Source organism: Martes martes (assembly GCF_963455335.1).
Source record: "Martes martes genome assembly, chromosome: 4".
Taxonomy (NCBI): domain Eukaryota; kingdom Metazoa; phylum Chordata; class Mammalia; order Carnivora; family Mustelidae; genus Martes; species Martes martes.
Window position 1 is genome coordinate 66604378 of NC_137891.1, and position 19105 is coordinate 66623482.

At 41.8% G+C, this 19105-nt stretch overlaps 1 protein-coding gene across 7 annotated transcripts in view; it reads right to left on the reverse strand.

Moving 5' to 3' along the window:
- The window catches only part of TRIM55 (tripartite motif containing 55), a 43043-nt gene that overhangs the window by 13517 nt on the left and 10421 nt on the right, over positions 1–19105 (reverse strand). The window contains exons 5-10 of one of the 7 annotated variants that reach the window (XM_080800618.1): positions 8733–8966; positions 8365–8387; positions 8137–8261; positions 6390–6646; positions 4780–5032; positions 3318–3405 (exon numbers count right to left, since the gene is read on the reverse strand). In XM_080800618.1, the coding sequence (XP_080656744.1) occupies positions 3318–3405; positions 4780–5032; positions 6390–6646; positions 8137–8261; positions 8365–8387; positions 8733–8966 (980 nt within the window). Of the gene's footprint in view, positions 1–3317; positions 3406–3678; positions 4327–4744; positions 5033–6389; positions 6647–8136; positions 8262–8364; positions 8388–8732; positions 8967–19105 lie in introns of those variants that run through there. The other 6 variants (XM_080800613.1, XM_080800614.1, XM_080800615.1 and 3 more) reach the window with 6 other exon arrangements.

Consider the following 19105-nt stretch of genomic DNA (forward strand, 5'->3'; position numbering starts at 1 on the left):
TCTCTACTGTGTAAATCAATGAATCTTTTTTTTTTTTTTTTGTAGTTACTTCATCTTCCCTGTGAGAAAACTGAGGCTCAAAGAAAGTAAATGTCCAGAGTTGGTGCAGAGAAGTGGAAGGACAGGAACCCAAGTCCTTTTTATTAATTTCATAGATCCTTCCAGGGCCTGAGACAGATTCCTACCCAACTTGTTTGTCCATTTTCAGACTTGAAGAATGGAATGTGAAAAGTAGCTATTCTATTCTTCAACAAATAGCTATGATACGGTAAAGCTTCTATGTTCTCTTATAACCGCAGCTTCATACTCTGGTGAAATATGTGAGTTGTGGTTCTTATAGAGGCAGAAATTTGCAGAGATTTTAATGTCAAAGTCCCTATTTCCAAAGTAACTGACTCTCATTGGGGTATGGGGAGTGGGGAATGGGAGGTCCTCTGACCTTGAGGCAGCCGGCATGGTCCAGCTCAAGTATCAGCCAGAACAGCAGCCAACTTAATCCACCAAACAGGAAGACATTTCTCTGGAAATCCCCGTTCCCTGAACAGCTTCCTTTAAACACTTTGGACAAATTCTTCCACACAAGGCCACTAAGCCTCCTTAGGGCGGGAGGAAGGGAAACAGGGAGGGTCTTTCATTGTTGCTGGTCCCACTTTGGAAAAATCTAACTGCCGCATATATTCCCAATAAAATGCTCAGTTGTCCATGAGTGTAGGTTGTGGGAGTGGTCCTTGTCTTAACACTCAGGTGTGATTTGCATGTAAGTTGTATAAGAAGAGGAAGGGCAAAGGAGGGAAGCAGACTGGACTTGGAAATGGCCACAACAAGGCATGCCCAGGAGATGCGGCTCACAGAGATTGTTTTCCAAGGGCAGCTGACCCGCCTCTTTCCCATCTTATTACTGCCCTGTGCTCTAAGATTGACTAGGGTGTGATGTCACTTTTTCAAAATAAATGTAAACATTAATACATGAAGTAGATCAAATGTTATTTCTCCTAAACTCTCTTTGCATTGACTGAGCATACAATAGTTATGGCCCAGAAAGGTGGAAACTTAGAGGGCAATTTTGCAGCTAAAGACAGTTCATGTCCAGGGGCTTTCACGGGGTTTTCTGGGAGAAATAGAATGTTACAGGATTCAAAGTGCCTCCTGCAGAAGAGTCTCTCTTCTGTGGGATTCAGTTTTGCCACAGGGATAAATCCAAACCTTGCTGAGAAATTTATTTATTTATTTTTCAAGAATGGGGGGTGGGGGGAGGCTACAGTGTTCCTCTGAATCCCAGGTGGCCACTGGTGGAGACTGCTGATGTCTGGTTTTTGCCACGACCAGTTTCTAACAAATAATCTGCCTATGCAGTTGGGTGAAGAGAGAAAGTACGGGATAAAGTGGAGATTGTACGGTATCAGAAATCATAGGCAGCCTTTGCTGGGGTGGGTTTCACTGTGTGAATGGATGTGAAGAAGGCACTTGGAAACAGAACATTTGCCTTCTTAAAGGCCTGAAAGGGACTGAAGTGAGTTTATAGATCAGTCGCTGAGCCTGAAATGCTTGAGATTCTCAGGCAACCTTATTCCCTGACACATACTAAAGAGAGGTAAGACCACCCGGGAATCTAGGAGAACTTTTGTGTCACATCCTAAATGTCCAGGGAAAGGCTAATAATAAAGCATGGAGTTCCAATAAGCTAACCTTGCATTGCACAAATATTAATTTAGTGAGTTGGGTTCTGAAGTGGTGAAAATGAAGCAGGCCTGCAAAAATCCTCAGGGGCCAGGAATCTGATACTATGGTGAGGTCTCTGTTGATCTGTCCATATTCTTTGCAATGGTGAATGCCAATCACCCTACTCCAGGGCACTCCCAACTGTCTCACCCTCATCTTAGCAGACAGGCATGTGAATGTCGGGGTACATGACATGGGCTCAGTGGATGGCAGACAAGAAGCATGACTCTTCCCCCTGCAGCCTCAGAGAAGCATTACAAGAATATATGGCAACAAAACCCCAAACCTGAATTCTCAGAATATAAACTGAACTCTTCAGACAATTATTCAGATCCACAGTAATTCAGGGTATTCCCATAAAATATGGAGTTTTCTCTCTCCCTCATTTGCCCCATTGAGTCCATGGCCAATGCTTCTACCCACTGCTCTTCACCACAAATAACAAGCAGACTGTAAGGATGTTAGGAACATTCTAGGGTACACAGGTTTCTGGCTCACTATTAGACACTGGGGACAGATCCTAGTCACCCATAGTTTCAGACGTGACAGGGACCCATGGAGATCCTACTGTCATTGCTGAACAGACAGCTAATGAGGCAGAAAGGAACTACGATGGTAGCTTGCAGAAGAGTCAATGTCAACCCAGGAAAAAGTCAATGAGCCAGAAATAGCTGAGGCCTTTCAGCACCAGTCACCCTGAATTGATTCTGAGTTACAGGCACAAGGAGCTGGGCCTCAGGTCCAACAGGGTCATTTACTCAAAAGAACACGAGGTTTGAATCTTTAAATATTATTAAACTGATAATCTTCCAAGGGCTGTTAAAGGAGTAGGATGTCAGTTCCCATGCAAATCTTACAACAGTCATTAAGAAAAGACTTGGCTAGGGAAAGGAAAGGTTTTGGCTTTATGACTTTTCTTTGGTTCTCATTCTTTACGTCTGGTGGATGAACGTTGATCTTCCTGCTTTTTATTCATTCAGATCTCACCTGGCTGAAATCCCCTTGATGGTGCTGCACCCAGGGTATCTTTCTCTCTGAGATCTCCTCTCTCAGGAAAGACCGTAGACTCTGAGGATTCGAAGAGAACTGAGAAGTCACCCGGACCACCTGCCCGCCAGTGCAAGAACTGCCTGTGTATCTTTGACAGGAGTCATCCAGCCCCATCCTGGGTGCCTCTGGTGTAAGCGTACGAAGTGTAGCTTCTTAATCTATGGAAACTGTATATATTCCTGAACTCGTCCTTTGCTGGTCCTCCCTCTACTTTAAGAGCAGTGAATCCTCACAACACTTTTGAAACTGGCCTCCACTCGTGGCCATTCTGGAGGGTGCATTCTTAGTGGATTACTGAATAATTGCCCTCTGAGTCAGGATTCCCCTCCATGCAGGATTAGATAATGGAGCAATTCTCCTCAGGAAGGCACCTTGAGGTGATTGCATTGTAGGGAGCTTGAAGCCATGAGTATTATCTAGAATTTGGATCTTTTTCGATGGCTGAGCCTCAAAGTTGGGGAGAAATTGATCTCTGAGCCTATAGAGTAGGAACATTATGGAAGAAACTGCATGAGATGTTAGTGAAGGGAAAAGAAAATATTTCCTACCCATTAAAGTAAAAACCAAGCACTGAATCTGACGCCAGATGTAGTGAAGTATAAGAAAAGCCAAAAGTGCTAGGCAGATTACTAACTCCTGTGAGAAAACAAGAAGAAAGCTTCACTGATATTATCACAAATAATATTTTCAACATCATGTAGATGGATTTTGCATTTTGGTTTGGAGCCCTATTACATTCTCCTATTATGGGGTTTTGCACCACTGTCTTCAGAAAACAGCTCCTCCTGACTCAACTTCCACTAAATACGTAAGAAATCCAATTAACTTTCTAGAAATAAAGTTCCCATATATTTTCTAGAAAACTTTACATTATTCCATTTTTAACCGAAAAACTACCTCAAAATGTTTCCTCACACCAAACATTTATTTTTGTTATTTTTCATTTGTGAAAACAAATATATGACACAAAAGCATGTTACTTTTCAGTTTTCCAAAAATAATTTCCCTTTATTACCTCAGGAAATTAAGGTTCACTTGAGCAGATACAGTCAAGACAATAAGTAACTTTCTGATTTTTTGAAAAATGCCGTTTGTTGTTCGTTATCACCTGATGACCCGGCGCATGGAACCAGGGAATATTTCTCTGACATCCCATGTCTGGGCAACATTCATGTCCACACATCATTTAAGAATGTTCATAAGGGTGGAGCAACCATGAGCATTCTTCTTTGTGAAGAAATTATAGAATATTTCTTCTAGGGAGTCTTTGAGCCATGCAAACATCTAACCCATTGTAGGAAAAAGCCATGGCCCTCAAAGTACGTTATAAAGAGGAAAAAAACAAAAGGTATTAAGTGACCCTTAAAAAAAGCCTAATGTAGGAAAACCTGTGCTTTTCTGCTCCCCGCAGCTCATGTTTAGGAAGCTCTGATTTAATCAAGCCAAGACTATCTTTTTCTAGCCAGAGCCAGCACACTCCCAGAATCCGTAAGTCAATCAGAGGTTATTTTCCAGAGCGGACTTAGAGCTCAGTTCAAACGTGCTCCTTCACGGTTGCTGGGAATGACACAAAAGCTTGGGATTAGTTTTTGGAAGCCCAGGGAGGACACAGAAAAGGCTGAGCAAGGGCAAGTGGCCTTGGCGAAGGGAAACCTGGGCCAGCAGCCAGGCACCACAGACAAAGCAGCTTTCGACTGCATGCGTCAGGGCCCGGTGTGCTTGGACCCCCTCCCCTGGGAAGCCAGGTATGGGGTCACCCCATAGAGTGAAGTCAATCTGTTTTCCTTTTTGTTTTACCAGCCTTAAACAAACAAACAAACAGACAAGCCCAAATTGGGGGATGAGTTGTTTCTGCATTTTCCCCACAGCCAGGTTTTCTTTCTGCCCCTTGGGAAGCCCTTCTTTCTTGCTGTGACCCCAGCAGGATGCTAGGTGGCATGGGGGAGCATTCCAACACGAGAGCATCAACACTAACCTGAGAAGTAGCTGCAGGTGAACTAGTTTCCTTACCACTCACTGCTGCCCTCTCACTGGCTGCAGCTTCTGCCACTTCTGCCTTCTGCACATTCGAATCCTCAGAACCAGGAGGCCCTATGTGTCCCAGACTTTCGCTCCCTGGGGTGGAAGGTGGGTTGGTGGTGGCTTTCCGGGTTTGGCCTTTATACCAACTAGGGTAAAACAAGGGATCCGCAGGGTCCGTTGCTGCAGGGACTGGAGTTTCAGACTCTGTGGTCTGCTGAGAGCCAGTGGGCACAACCTCCCCCTTAATTGGGGCAGATACATTCAAAAGTAAAAAAAAGGAAGAAGAAGAAGAAGAAAAAGCAGTCGGTTTTAGTTCCCTTTGGGTTTGAAAACAGTGAGCTGTCTGTGCAGTGCCTGATTTAACGCATGTTCTAGTTGATCCCACCCTCTGTGAGCACTCAGGGAAGGAGAGCTGCCAGGGCTCCTCTGTCTGGGCACCTTCACATGCCCACTCTTGTTTTCTGTGCTTGTCCTTCACTAGATGGTAGGCTGAGACAGATAGCAGATGCCTGAAATGAAGGGTGCTTATAAAATATCTGATATAGGAGAAAGGTCGATCTATTGGCCACAATTAATATTCTGACATTCCAGGTGGGCTCACCAAACCTCTTTTCTAAAATCCCAAATTGATCTTATTGATCAAATCCACCTCTCATTTAGCTACCACACCTCTTTCAAACTCAGGGCAATTGGCATACCCAGAATTTCAAGAGTCGAGGAACTGTAAATGATCTTTTAGCCTGGTTTCCTATGGAAACTGAACATAGAATGTAATTCTTTAATTCAGAGTTTCCCCTGTGACATTTTGTTTCTATCGATACTTTCAATCCACTTTGAAAGCAGGTGCAAAACCAGGACACCTTTTTGATGAATCTACATTGCTCACAGACTCCATAAGTCAAGACCTCTCTGCTGAAGGTGTCATGAAGTCAGCACAAAGGCTTGAAAACTGGACAGTGACATCTTAGAAACTAAGGGTCAGCCAATCAGATACAGGATTTGGGATGAATTATCTCCTAGGAAATCTCTATAACAGTTCTTGTAACATATAATCTCATCAAATGACAGATATATAGAGAATTAGATGTCATTTGTTTGTCCACTTACTGAAAGATGTAGTTATATGTCAGGGTGAGTGACAGGGATAAACTAGCATGACTTCTCTATTCACTACCTTTATTATCTACAGAAAATTCGAAGTTCTAAAGGTATAGTCATTTTATTTCTCACCCTGTACCCCATAAATGGTTTCAGAGCCAACCCAATCTTCATGACATTGGCACTCTATGAACTAACGTTACACACATAGCCCTCTCCCCTGCACACAAAATTTCCAAAGATTGCCTCAGATTTGAGGGTGCTATTGGTGGGAAAATCTTGTTAAACTCAGTCTCACCAACCAATGATAATAATGAACTGTTGAATCACCTAGTGGACTTTCCCCCCCTGACATTGTGACTGCTCTGAATTCTTTTGTCTTTCACATACAAATGTCTGGCCTAAAGCTACTCTTTTCTTCAGGCAGAATAAGTTGTTTCGGCTATTCGGCAAGGAGGCACACCTGTGCGTCCTGTGGGAGGGCATTAGTGAGTGGTTACCTGTGTCACTGGGACATCTGCAGTGGGTGGCAGGGCTGGAGGTGGCTCTGGGGAGAAAACTGGAAGTGCCCCTGGGGCAGCCTGGAGCTCTGAGGCCAGCTGAGAGGGCTCCAAGGCTTTCTCTGGACTTTCCTCTTCTCCTGATGACTCTGTTCGAACATTTTCTACCTCTTCCGCTTCTGCTTCTTCCCCTTCTCCTTCCCCTCCTTCTCCTCCTCCTCCTTCTTCTTCTCCTTCTTCTTCTTCATCTTCATCTTCTGGTAAGGTAATGTGTTCTTAAAATCATTATAATTACCACTGCAGCTATGAAATCAATTAATGGCCAGTACTTAACAGCCCAGATTGAAGTCGGGCTAGGGAGATCTTCTCCATCAGACACTGGACTATGGCCCCGATATGCCACATTCTAGTTAAATGTGGACAGGAGAAATGTGAAGATGGGCCCAACCATCTCCAGCCTCCTTGTTCCCCTTTCCAGTACAAAGTGCAGTCCTTACTGCTACTGTGAACTATGCACCTGACCCCCACTCCCAGAGCCTGGCCACATTTATACCACACTTTGTCACTATCTGCAAGCTCCTGGAGGGCTGGGCCTGAGATTTTCCCTTGTTTATCTGTGTCAAATTAAATGGAAATGCAACTCTCTTCCCTTTCTCAGAAAACATACAAAACCCCGTCTTGTTTTAATGTCTTACCTCCTCTGTCCAGTGAGTGCTGACTTTTGTCACAGTTAATGCCGAGACTCTTTTTCTAGTACATTGATCTTAATATTCCCTCAGGAAATATTAAGGAGAGATGACAATATTAAGTAATTTTTTAAAAAAGATACATCCTGAAGACTTGCTTCTAAAGTTACATCTGGGGGTGCCTGGGTGGCTCAGTGGGTTAAAGCCTCTGCCTTCGGCTCAGGTCATGATCCCAGGGTCCTGGGATCGAGCCCTGCATCGGGCTCTCTGCTCAGCAGGAAGCCTGCTTCCCCCTCTCTCTCTGCCTGCTTCTCTGCCTACTTGTGATCTCCGTCAAATAAATAAATAAAATCTTTAAAAAAATAAATAAATAAAGTTACATGTGTATACACTGATATAGCTCCCTGGTTATTAGTGGTTTAGTCAAGGTGTCTTGTCATCTAGATGACCATGATGAATCAAGACCATCAATAACCTTAGTCAGTTCCAAGGTTTATTTTCCTCTTTTCAATTATTTCCTAAGGACTAACTTCCAAGAGGGCGGTCTCTGGACCAAATGGTAGAGATGCATTTATAACTCATAAAATACAGCTGGTCACAGAAAGCCAGTTTTTTTTCCAGGTGTGACTCATTACTATTCTTGCCCTCTAAAGTCCGATTAAGTGGATGTGCTACAATATCTCTCCAAATGTCTTCTACATTTTACTTTTATCTCATCCTTAACCTTGCACTCGATAACACTTCACAGCATTGTGGTTGATGCCTTGTGTAGGGTTGCTGTTGAGACATCATCATCACCATCAATTATTAAGTGTTTGACTGCTCAGAGTCAAATGCCCAATAATGGCATTCTAATGGGCACTGTGCTGTGCAAAGCTAAACACTGTCAACCAACTATATGAATCTGTAATGAAATAGAGTTTCACATTGGATTATGATCCTTGTATAATTGTCGACATCCATTCTGGAGGTGATCCTGAATCCCCTCTTTCTCCGGCTGAACCCAGCTGCAGCTCTCACACACCTGCAACTTTGGCCAAACGGTCACAAGAAAAACAAACCTCTGTAAAAATCAATTTCGCGGATGATTTTTTCTTCTCTATTGAGGTTGACTGTGAAGTGGTTCATGTTCTCATAACCATGTTCTATTTTCTCCATCTGAAATGCCTTCGATGCTTCAGAAATTCTGCAACAAAGACAAGTTGCCACTTTCTGTCACGGTCTAATGTTTGATAGCCTTGGGTAAAAATGAAAAGTATGCATTTTTCCATAAAATGAAAATTACTTACTTTTGTAACAGGGTTTTGGCATTCTGTGAAAGCAAACAAAAGACAGACCTACTTAAATTCTTTTCATCAAAGACTTAATTCTTTCCTCTGCTGACTCTGAAAATCTCAGAGCTCAGTTTCTAAATGTTGTGAATAACTGCTGTTTTATACCAGAACCTTCTTATATTTAAGTGATGTCATGGTCCCTTAAATATATGCTTATGAAGTTGTTTAAACAGATGGAGACATGAACACATAATGAGCTTATATTGTAGTTGGTAAAATAAGTCAAAATGAGATATACATAAAATAACAAAAATATGATGACAGCTACTTCTCCAGCACCCACCTTCTTGATTAGTTCTATTAGGTACCAAAAGGAGACTTACCTGTAGAAACACTGCCATTTCTGGCTCATCCATGAACTGGATTCCTGATTCAACCAACTTTGACACATTTTCCAAATGATCAGAATACTTTTTGATCAGAGCACGGACATGTTCCAGTTTCTCCTCTTGGGTTCGTGTAATGACTTGGGTCATTTCATTTTTCCTTTCCTCCAGGATGCCATACAGGTAATCAAACTTCTCACAGAGTTCCTGTTTCTGTTTTCTGCAGCATTCCTGTTAGTTGGGTTAGCTCATGTTAGAAAGTGTTTGAAAGAGTGTCTATTTGGTGAAATCACCTGGAATGTTTTGGAGGATAAAATTTGCATATATAGGGTATTTTTTTTCCTTCAAGCTGTCCCTTAGATAGAGATTCCCATTGTGTTGACACTTTGAAAATCTCATATTTATCAAATTTGATACTTAGACAAACCCAAATCAACCAAATTGGTTAAATGGATCAATGACTTTTTCATTATGTTCTTTATAAATGGAGAATTTCATAGAAATTGGGACGCATTTTTAAAAAATTATATATTGGTTAGATAGCTTAGAGTTTTATATTTTGTCTTACGGTGAGTGTGTGTATATGTGTGTGTATGTAAGGAAACCACCATGATACTTCCTGGTTTGTACACTTCAGTCTCTCTCTGCTCCGCCTACACTACTCCTGTCCCAGTTTCAGTCCTCGAATGGAGATTCTGGTTCTTCCCACTGGCCTCTGCATCTGGAATTTACTTCAGGCAAATCCATACACTACAGCCAAATTCATTTTCCTGGAGTACATTTCCCTGGGGTATAGTGCTTTTTCTCTGACTACTCATTTTCCAAAGAAAAATATTTTAACTTCATAATTGACTTTCCAGCTTTTCCATGACCTGGTTCCAGCTTTCCTTCATAGTACTGTACTATACTTCTTCGCAATACCCTGTATCCAGCAAAAACAAACCACTCAGTTTCTTTGCTCATCATTTCCCCTCTTTTTAGAATGCTGTTTCCCAATTCACAGTTGCAAACTCTAAGTAATCCTTTTTTTTTTTTTTTTAAGATTTTTTAAATTTATTTGACAGAAAGAGACACAGCGAGAGAGAGAACACAAACAGGGGGAGTGAGAGAGGAAGAAGCCAGCTTCCTGCTGAGCAGGGAGCCCCCGATTCGTTCCTCCATCCCAAGACCCTGGGATCATGACCTGTGCCGAAGGCAGACGCTTAAGGACTGAGCCACCCAGGTGCTCCAACTCTATGTAATCTTAAAGACATTGTTGGAATACCAGTTCTTCCATAAAATGTTATTTGATCTCTATGACTGAATGCCATCTTTTAGTTCTTCTGAAATCCCATAATATTTACCACCATTGGCATATACCTCTATCCACCTAGTGCTCTATTTATCCAATACTGTCTAAAACAAGGAAATACTGGATCTGGTCTTTGAGCCCCCAAGAGAAAGAGAGAAAGGCTGTATGGGAGATTAGACTTGTGCATTTCCATCGTGTGGCTGAAACATCTCTAGTACCATTTAACTTCCTTCTCTTTGAGTCCATGTTAAATCATAATTAACTTTGCAGTTGGCCTGATCATTGGCTTTTTGGTTTTTCAAGCTCCAGTAAGCTTGGTGTGTGTATATGCCAATTTCCTTGGACCTGACCATCTCTGGGTCCAGGACCTTCACAGCTGAGAACAGGCTTTGAGACACCAATGATCCAACATAGCTCTCCTGTCCAGTGGAGGCTTCTTGGTAATCCATCCAATTTATCTGACATCTCTGACCTTTGTGACCCTTATTACGTGTTCTTTCATTTTAGTAAACACTGGTCTCTTATGTGTCAAGTATCACTTTTTTCCTATACATGAGTTTCTTAAATATCTAAAGTATAGGCTCTTTAAGGACAGAATCTGGGTCTGCTTAGGACATATACCACTTTGGACAACAGATATTCAGTATATATCTGTTAAACAGGTTTTTTAAAACTGTTTCATTTTCCCCCAATTTCTCTACTATTCTTAGAGTAAGGGGAAAAAATGGATAACCTAAACCAAATAGTTGATTATGAAGATACTCCAAAAATGTGCAGGAAATACGCCTCACTCTACTGCTTCCCTTGGAACACAGTCAATTCTCATCATATTTTCTGGCCAATAATAACGCATGAAGGAGGTAGGCTGAATAATTGAAATATGTTAAAGATTTATAGCAGGTTTTATGGAAGTTTATGGGTGCAGGACATTCAAGGGGAGCAGGGGTGGATGGCTCAGGAAGAGCTTCTTAGTGGAAGCGATGCCCGCTTTGGCCATAAAAGATGAGCGGGAGCAGAGGAGGTGTGAGGAGGGGATAAAAATCCATGGAGCCTTGACAGTTGTCAAGGTAATAAGACAAAAGCCCACAAAGCATGTCCAGACCTGGAAATCACTGGGCTTGCCAAATTTGCATCCATTTCCAGCCCTTTAGCTTAAGATCTGGATGATTATGAGGTCTCAGAACTGAAGCCTATTAGTAGCTTCCCAGTCAAACTTTCTTTCCCTGTATTGCTTTCTGTTTCAAGCTCACAGGAAACCTTGTGCTCACCGCATTCCTGAAATATGCCTCTTTGATGTTCAGAAGCTCTACTGTTTACTGCAAACATTTGATGGTTTCTAGCTTACTTTTCTAAAAGAAGTTGTGCACTTGAAACATATATAACAAATAGTAAGATGTGATACTGGTAGAATATTTTTGTTTCTGGAAAGTTTTCTTCCATATAATTTAATAGGTGTGAGAACTTCAAGCTCACAAAACCCAAATTATTTATAATGAGAATGATGAGAAATCATGTGTCATGGCTAGTGTTTTATCTAGTGGTTTAAATGAAATAACCACTTTATTTTTACGTTATTTTCAATTCCAAGTATATTTTATTTCCATTGGGTTTTCTAGTAATTTTTACTATATTAATTTTAATAAAATTACTATCATTTAATAGAAACTATTATTTACTTATTTACAGTATATGAAATGCTACCTTATGCACAGTTCATGCTTGATTATTATTATTATAAAACTATATGCTGTATAAAACCCTTTTAATATTACCTGACACATTATGGGCACTATATCAGTGCTCATTAAATTTAGGTCTAATTATCCTTAATTTGAATTATTAAGTTGTGGAATTTTGAAGTTGCATGGAATATCAGAAGTAACCTGCTCCAGAGCAATCATTTCACTCATGTGGAAACTGAAGCCCAGCAGAGTTAAATCATTTTCTCAAACCATTCTGCCACTTACTGTTGGTGTCCGGCCTCGAGCCAAGGGTTTTGAATTCCTGGGTCTCAACTACTCCTACCATAACCTGCTGCGAGACCCTTGAAAGAAACTTGAAAAAAATTTTGTGTCAACTACCGTGAACCAAATATATGTCTTTTAACAAAGTGACTCTGCAGCAAGTTGGCTCTTAAAGAAACTTCAGATTGTTTCAGAATTATATTCATTAGTTCACTCCTTCAGCAAAATTCACTAATTACTATGTACCAGGCATTAGAAGATCTAAAAACCTGCCATGATTTTTCCAGTGTTCATGAGAAAGGTAGAAAAATGATTAGATTTTCTAACAACAACAACAAAAAACTTCTTTTTTTCCCTCTTGCTTAATGTGCCTTTAGTATAATTCTATGAAAAATATTATATGAGTCAGAAAAATACGTTTCTAAAAAAGGAAAAATAGGCTTTTTTCTTGGAATTATGAAACTTGTACTTACAGACTTTTAGAAATGAACCTAAGATGTTCAGGTTAACCTAATGTCAGATTCAAATGATAAACATTCCATAAAATTAAAATTCTTTTATTTTTTTCATACTCTGATGTAGAAGCAATACAGGAGAGACTAAGGTGGGTAACTTTCTATCCTTCTGGACTACAAGACCTTCAAAGTGCTACAAAAGTCAGCTAACAACAAACAGCTCAGCTTATCGACTCACCCTCTGAGGTAATTAAGGAACAGGTATATGTTATGAAAGAAAAATATTTTCTTAGAGGCCAGCTCGCTAGTGATAGTGATTACTCTGAATTTCAGCACCTACTGTGCCTCTGTAAATATGGACCTGAAATGCTTTCAACAGTGACTTTCCAGTAACCTGAAAAATGGAATGGGAAAAATGTGGACTTCTGCCTCATCAAAATGTCTGCAGGTAGCATACTTTAAAGGATGATTGTTACCTGCAAAAGCATGATAGCAGCCATCTTTATCTGTTCTCCACAAAAACTTCCTCACCTCAAAATTTTTTTTCCCTTTTAACATTCTTTTGCACTTACTTCAGTTAAAAGCTTGGTTAAAAAAAAAAGGCTTCAGTAAAAATTCTCGTCTGTGTACCTTCTCCTTATCCCCACTTCTCTGGATGGTAATTGAATCAAGATATATACTTTTTGAACTCTGAAATTTATTTTTTCAAATATTCTCCATTTTCTTCATTTTGATATCTGCAGTTCCTTTTTCCTGTGTGTGTGTGTCGGGGGTGTACATGTGGTCCTGTGTGAATGTGTTTAGCGACTGAAGTAACTTCCGTCATAAAGGCACTAGGTATTTGCCTTCAAGTATTTTCTGATGTGTAACCCCCACTGGAACATGACCTACCTCCTGGGTCTGCCAAGACACTTAGAAGAACCAAAAGAAGTCGTCTGTAATCCTTGAATGAAAATAAGATTCATCTCTTCTCTAAGGTGAACCCAGTAGGGATGCAATATACCAAAAAGGGGTGACTTTATAAAGGGAAAACTGTGGTAAAATGGCAAAATGATGACAGGTGGAATATCTGTTTCCAACCAATGTCATAATATCCAGCTAAGAAGAAAAAAGACCAAGTAATCATTTGGCCATTTCCTTAGACGTGAGTAGGTAACCTTTAATATTTATCTAAAACCCATTGTTTAGCTGTTGCTTTCACAGAAATGTTAAAACTGACAGACTCGGGGCACCTGGGTGGCTCAGGGGGTTAAGCTGCTGCCTTTGGCTCAGGTCATGATCTCAGGGTCCTGGGATGGAACCCTGCATCAGGCTCTCTGCTCAGCAGGGAGCCTGCTTCCCCCTCTCTCTCTGCCTACTTGTGATCTCTCTCTGCCAAATAAATAAATAAATAAATAATCTTAAAAAAAAAAAGAAACAAAAACTGACAGACTCTAATTTTGAGCCTTCTTTATATTTTAGTGATGATAAGATATAAGATATGCAGCTGCAGAAAGAAGCATTCCAAGGAAAAAAATCAACTACAGACTCTCTCCTACTAAAGAGTATAGAACCCGCCGCTCAAAGAACCATCATTCCGTTGTTTTTAATGGCCAGATTTTCAGGGGCTCACCGTCTCCCCAAGCACTTACTGGTTTTATGGTCTAACTCCCCTCCTAGAACAAAACCTCCCTGGGAGCAGTAAACTTCTCTGTTTAGTTCATCACTACTTCCCAGCATTATGTGTGCAGAATACAGCAGAGTGGGCACACATAAGAAAGACTGAATGGCGGAGTGAATGAAATATGACTTGTCTCTAGAGATATTCAGTCCTCAAAAGTTTCTATACTCCAAGGCTCTGCTTCATTCAGTACTCAAAGGAAGATAGCAAAAAACAGCCATGCAACCAGAGGGAAGCCTCTTAGCCTTAGGGTGGTTTTCTTATCTCTGCAGTAAGGGATGGGATTGGGTGATTGCCAAGGTCCCTTCTGACTCTGTAGTTCCAGACTCGACAACTTGAGGTAAATGTAGAGGTATTCCAGTCTTCGGTCTCTAAAATGTTTCCACTCCTGGCAAATTTCAGGGTGGTCATCTCCAGCATGAAGACATAAATCCTATCTCCCGGCCCTGCAATGTCAGTCCCAGCTTGGGAATGTGCCAGGGCTATGACAGGAAAACCTAAGACAATTGGAACCGCTGCTCTTACCATGTAAGGAACATGCCTCTGGGACCAAAATAGAGCTGCAGATAAGCTCTTCGCCCCACCACTTGTCACTGAGCAACTGGCTCTAGCCGGCTCATTCACAGACCCACCACATTCCTCTACTACGCGTCGACACCCACACTTGTTTGGTGCAGCAACTCTGGGTCTGGGAGGGCACCCTCAGCTTCATTTGAAATACAGGACTTCAGAATTCCCTTCATTAAGCCCAGTAGGGTTTTCTGTCCCCAAAACCCCCAAAAGAAGGGGAAAAAAGCAGACAGCAGGTTAATAACACTAAAGAAAGGACTATCTTAAGGTAGGAATAGTCTCCTGAGGAAATTAGCCAACCCTTTGCTCCTAAGGCCTCAATTCCTAGCACCTGGGAGAAGTCCCGTGAGTGCAGAGTAGGATGAGCAGCTGGGTCTCTGCCAGCCTACACTAGAGAAGACAAATGAGGAGACCATGTTCCTTCCAGGCACATGAGCCGGAGTTCAGCCCCTCTCCTGTCAGTGGGGTGGCTTGTGCAGTGCTCTGTGAAGCAACTCTACCCAGGGACCGTAGGGCTCGGGACTCCCAAATTCATGCTGTTTTCTACTGTTACCATGTTGCCACCCACTTCGTGTTAGAAGAACAATTATGTTCTAATTCATGGGATCGCTAAAGCTTACTCCTGGGGTGTCTGTCCAGACCATTTAGAAGCTCCTTGAGTAGATTCTGTAAAGCAGAGAGCCCTGTGAGCCCGTACTGACTTGAGCCCTCTGGCTCAGTGAAAGCCACAAGAGCACGGTGAGATGAGTTCTTTAATTTACTCCTGTCTGCAGTGGAGAGTCAACGCGTTTCCCAGAAGAGCCTTAGCCTCCCTCTCCCAATATTTTAAGTTACCTCCAAGCCTCTTAGATCAAGAATAGGGCTACTATCTTCTACTGTTCATGTTCAGTTTTTCTGTCTGAAAGGGGTCTCTTAGCCCCACATCATAAGCGACCAAGGCCCTGATAGTCTTATTCTGACACCATTTAAAAGATGATCCCAATGCCCCAGTGGTTCAAACAATTATTAGCATCATTACCATAAGTGTGTTCTTTCCAAGCTAACTGTGAGAATAATAGGAGGTAACTTAATCAAGGCCCTGGCCTGTGCCTCTTACCCCAACTTAGGCATCACAATAACACTGTGGAGAACGTATTTCTAACCCCACTAGACCAGTGAGGAAGTTGAGGGACAAAGGGCTTAAGCTACTTCCAAAGGTCATATAGTTAAATAACCACTAAAATTCAAATTCTGAAGCCTGGTCTTTTAAGCCTATGTTCTATTGCCTTTAAAATGTTGCCTTAAAAATTCTGGCATGCTTATTAAAATGATTCTTATATTTAGACTTCATATTTGTAACAGCATGGACAAGGTCCCAAAAGCTATTTGGGAAAAATTATTGTTTTGGAAGTATAATAGATTTGTTTTCATTGCAAAAATCATTGGAGGATCTTATTAAAGTTGTCATTTTTCAGATAATGGAAATGCTCAAGGTCAAATATTTATTATTCAACTTGTAGCTGTTTTCTTTAGACATGCATCCATATAAAGCAGGATTATTTCTAGGCCTGCCTGCCTGCCTGCCTCAGGAGGCTAGTATTAATAGCCTACTCTCTTGGGTGTCCAGTGACATAGGATAAGTGCCCTTTGTAAAGACTGTAAGATGGAGGTTATGATTTCTAGGGATGAGGAAGGAAAGCCAAGCACATTTTTCTGGAAGCAAGAGAGCTCTGAAGGCAGTGTACTTGTCTACTCCAACCAGCATCTCTCTTTCTAAGTCAAAGCCTGTCCCAGAACATTTCCTGGCCTGGAAAGGCAGGTGTGGCTCCAGATCATGCTGGGCTTGTCTAGAACAGTCTAGAAGGCCCTCCAACAACCTGAACTAGAGAGCTCTGGGAGTGTCTCAGGCTGAGCCACATTCAGCCAGGTTAGCCACATTCAGCTAAAAAGACTGAAGGCTCCTTTACACACTGCCAGCCCACAACAATGAGAAAAAAATGCCACTTCCCCTTTTGACACAGTTCAGACTGGCCTTCCGTGACTACAGTCCTTCTCAAAGCCACTCAGAATCATTGTAAACCCACATCAACTGCATACATTATTTTTAAAGGGTAATAAGGAGTCCATAGTGTGATTTAGCCTAAGCTCAGCAGCTCCCCAGGGCTGGTCCTGGGCCGGGTGCCTGACCAGACCAGCCCTGCAAGACATTACATGATCAGGGACAAAATTAGACATGGGTGAGGGATGGACACTCTTACCAAAGGGCAGGTGTCAGGGTCCCAAGTGGGAAGAGGCGAGGTAATTAGGGAAGGATAGTGCCCACCCAGAGACTACTCCATTTCCCATCCCTAAGGGGTTCTTCGCCAATCAGAAGAGAGAATTCTTTAACAACAGCTCCCCACCCCCTGGCCAAGAGCCACCCCTGGCTTCCCAGAAAATGTTTCCAGGCAGGTGGTGAGCAAAGCCAGGCAGGAAAATAACCACCCCAGGGAAGATGGGAGAACAGGAGCTCTGTGACCTGAACTCCGGTGCAGAATTCACCTGCTCTGCAAAGTAGGACCATTTCGCTCCAAGCCAAGAGCCCATGGTGCTTCACGACATGCTGCCTTGCAGGCTGGCACACACAAAGGGAGCCTCTGGTTTTTTGCCCACTGATATGGTCCTGGCTCTGTGGAGATCATCTCGAGGTTTAGAGGTGCACTCTGTCCATTTGCGGCAGGGTCTCTGGCCTCCGGCCTCTTCAAATGGAAGATATTTGCATCAAGTAGGGATCATAAAATCAGAGACCCCCATGAGGCTCTGAGCCAATACCTACATCTTCAGATAAGCCACCAAACTGATCTGAAAGGACTGTGCTTATCTGAAACACATTCATTCATCCCTTATTTTATTGGTTATTAAAAATGTCAGGCTCACTTTAGAAAAATGTGTAATATAGGAATATATAAGGAAGGCAGTAGACCCACTGTTCACTGCTCCTAACCTTTGGGTTTCTGGGGTTTTCTCCCCCTATAAATGTATATGAGGGTTATTTATGAATATATACATTCTATATAGTTTTATTTCCTTAAGGTAAGATCTCAGAAGTGAAATAAATAGGTAAAAGGGATGGACACATTTATGACTCTTGCCAATTTACAGCTTCATCAGAAAGCCCTACAGGAAACCGTTATACTCCTCTAGTAACCCGTAAAAATACTTGTAAATGTGTGTCATGTTTGATGAACGCTTTTATCAGGAATAAGAGGAGTCCTAACCCCGACCTCCACTGCCAGGAAGTTCCTCCTGATATCTGCACTAAATCCCTTCTGTCGATTTAACTTCAAACCTGTTCCTTCTTGTCTTGCTCTCAGTGAAAGAAAAAACAGCTGCTTCCTCTTGTGCCCCTGACTGGCCTCCAGGAAGAAAAGCAGTTGTCAAATCTTTCCTCGCCCTTTCAGTGTCCTCTGAGACCGGCTAAATGGAACTGGAGTTGTTTGCTCAAGGCCAAAGGTGACCCACAGAGCTTTTCTCCTGTTTGTGTACCGCAGCCTCTACGTCCTGGACGGAGGTCTCTGATGAAGGCCTGACCAGAGATGAGTATAGGGATTACCTCACTCACCCACAAGCAACATGCTCCTATTTATACACTGAACACTCAACACAGGACCACACTGGAGTGCTGATTCATGGCTTACTGATTCAGTTGTATTGGCCCTTTACTGTAAGTAAGCAAAAAGAGAAGAGTTTATAATGTCCACTTTGAATCTTGTTGGGTCCTTCACCAAGAGAAAACTTTTCTTCTATAAATGGATCCCAGATTTATCATGCTCTTTTCAGGAATATGAGCATGGAGAAGAGAGGACATTGATTTTAATGATGTGTAAATCTAAAATGAGATGATTATGGCCAGTCTCTTGAAATCATCATCTAGGAACCCGCCTTGGGCTTTTGATAGAATTTGCCTTTCTGACGATAACATAATGAAAATGGGGTACTTACCAGGCATTCACCATGTACTAGGCACTGTGGTAAGCATTTTGTTTATGCTTAATTTCCCAAAGTAACTCTATAAAATGGGTACTATGTCTCATTTTTACAGAGGAGAATGAGGGATTGAATGTACATGAGAATGGATCTTAAAACCCAATGCTTAGTTTAAAAAAAGTAATAAGCAGAATGAGAAATATAGCACAATACCATTTATAAAAGTAAAAGGCATGTATATAAAACGATAAAGATTTTATAAGAGTAGGTAAACAGAACACCGAACATATTAGAGTGGTTATTTACAGAGAAGAGAGTGGGAAATGGGGATGAAAGGAAATAAATAGATAATGAGAGGAGCCTTGCCCACAGCAATAAGAACAATGCCTTAACATTGCACCGGAGGCCCCAGTGAAAAAAACAAGTAACCCCAAAACTTAAAGCAGGGAGATGGCAATAAATGGCTCCAGGTTGCAGATCCAGAG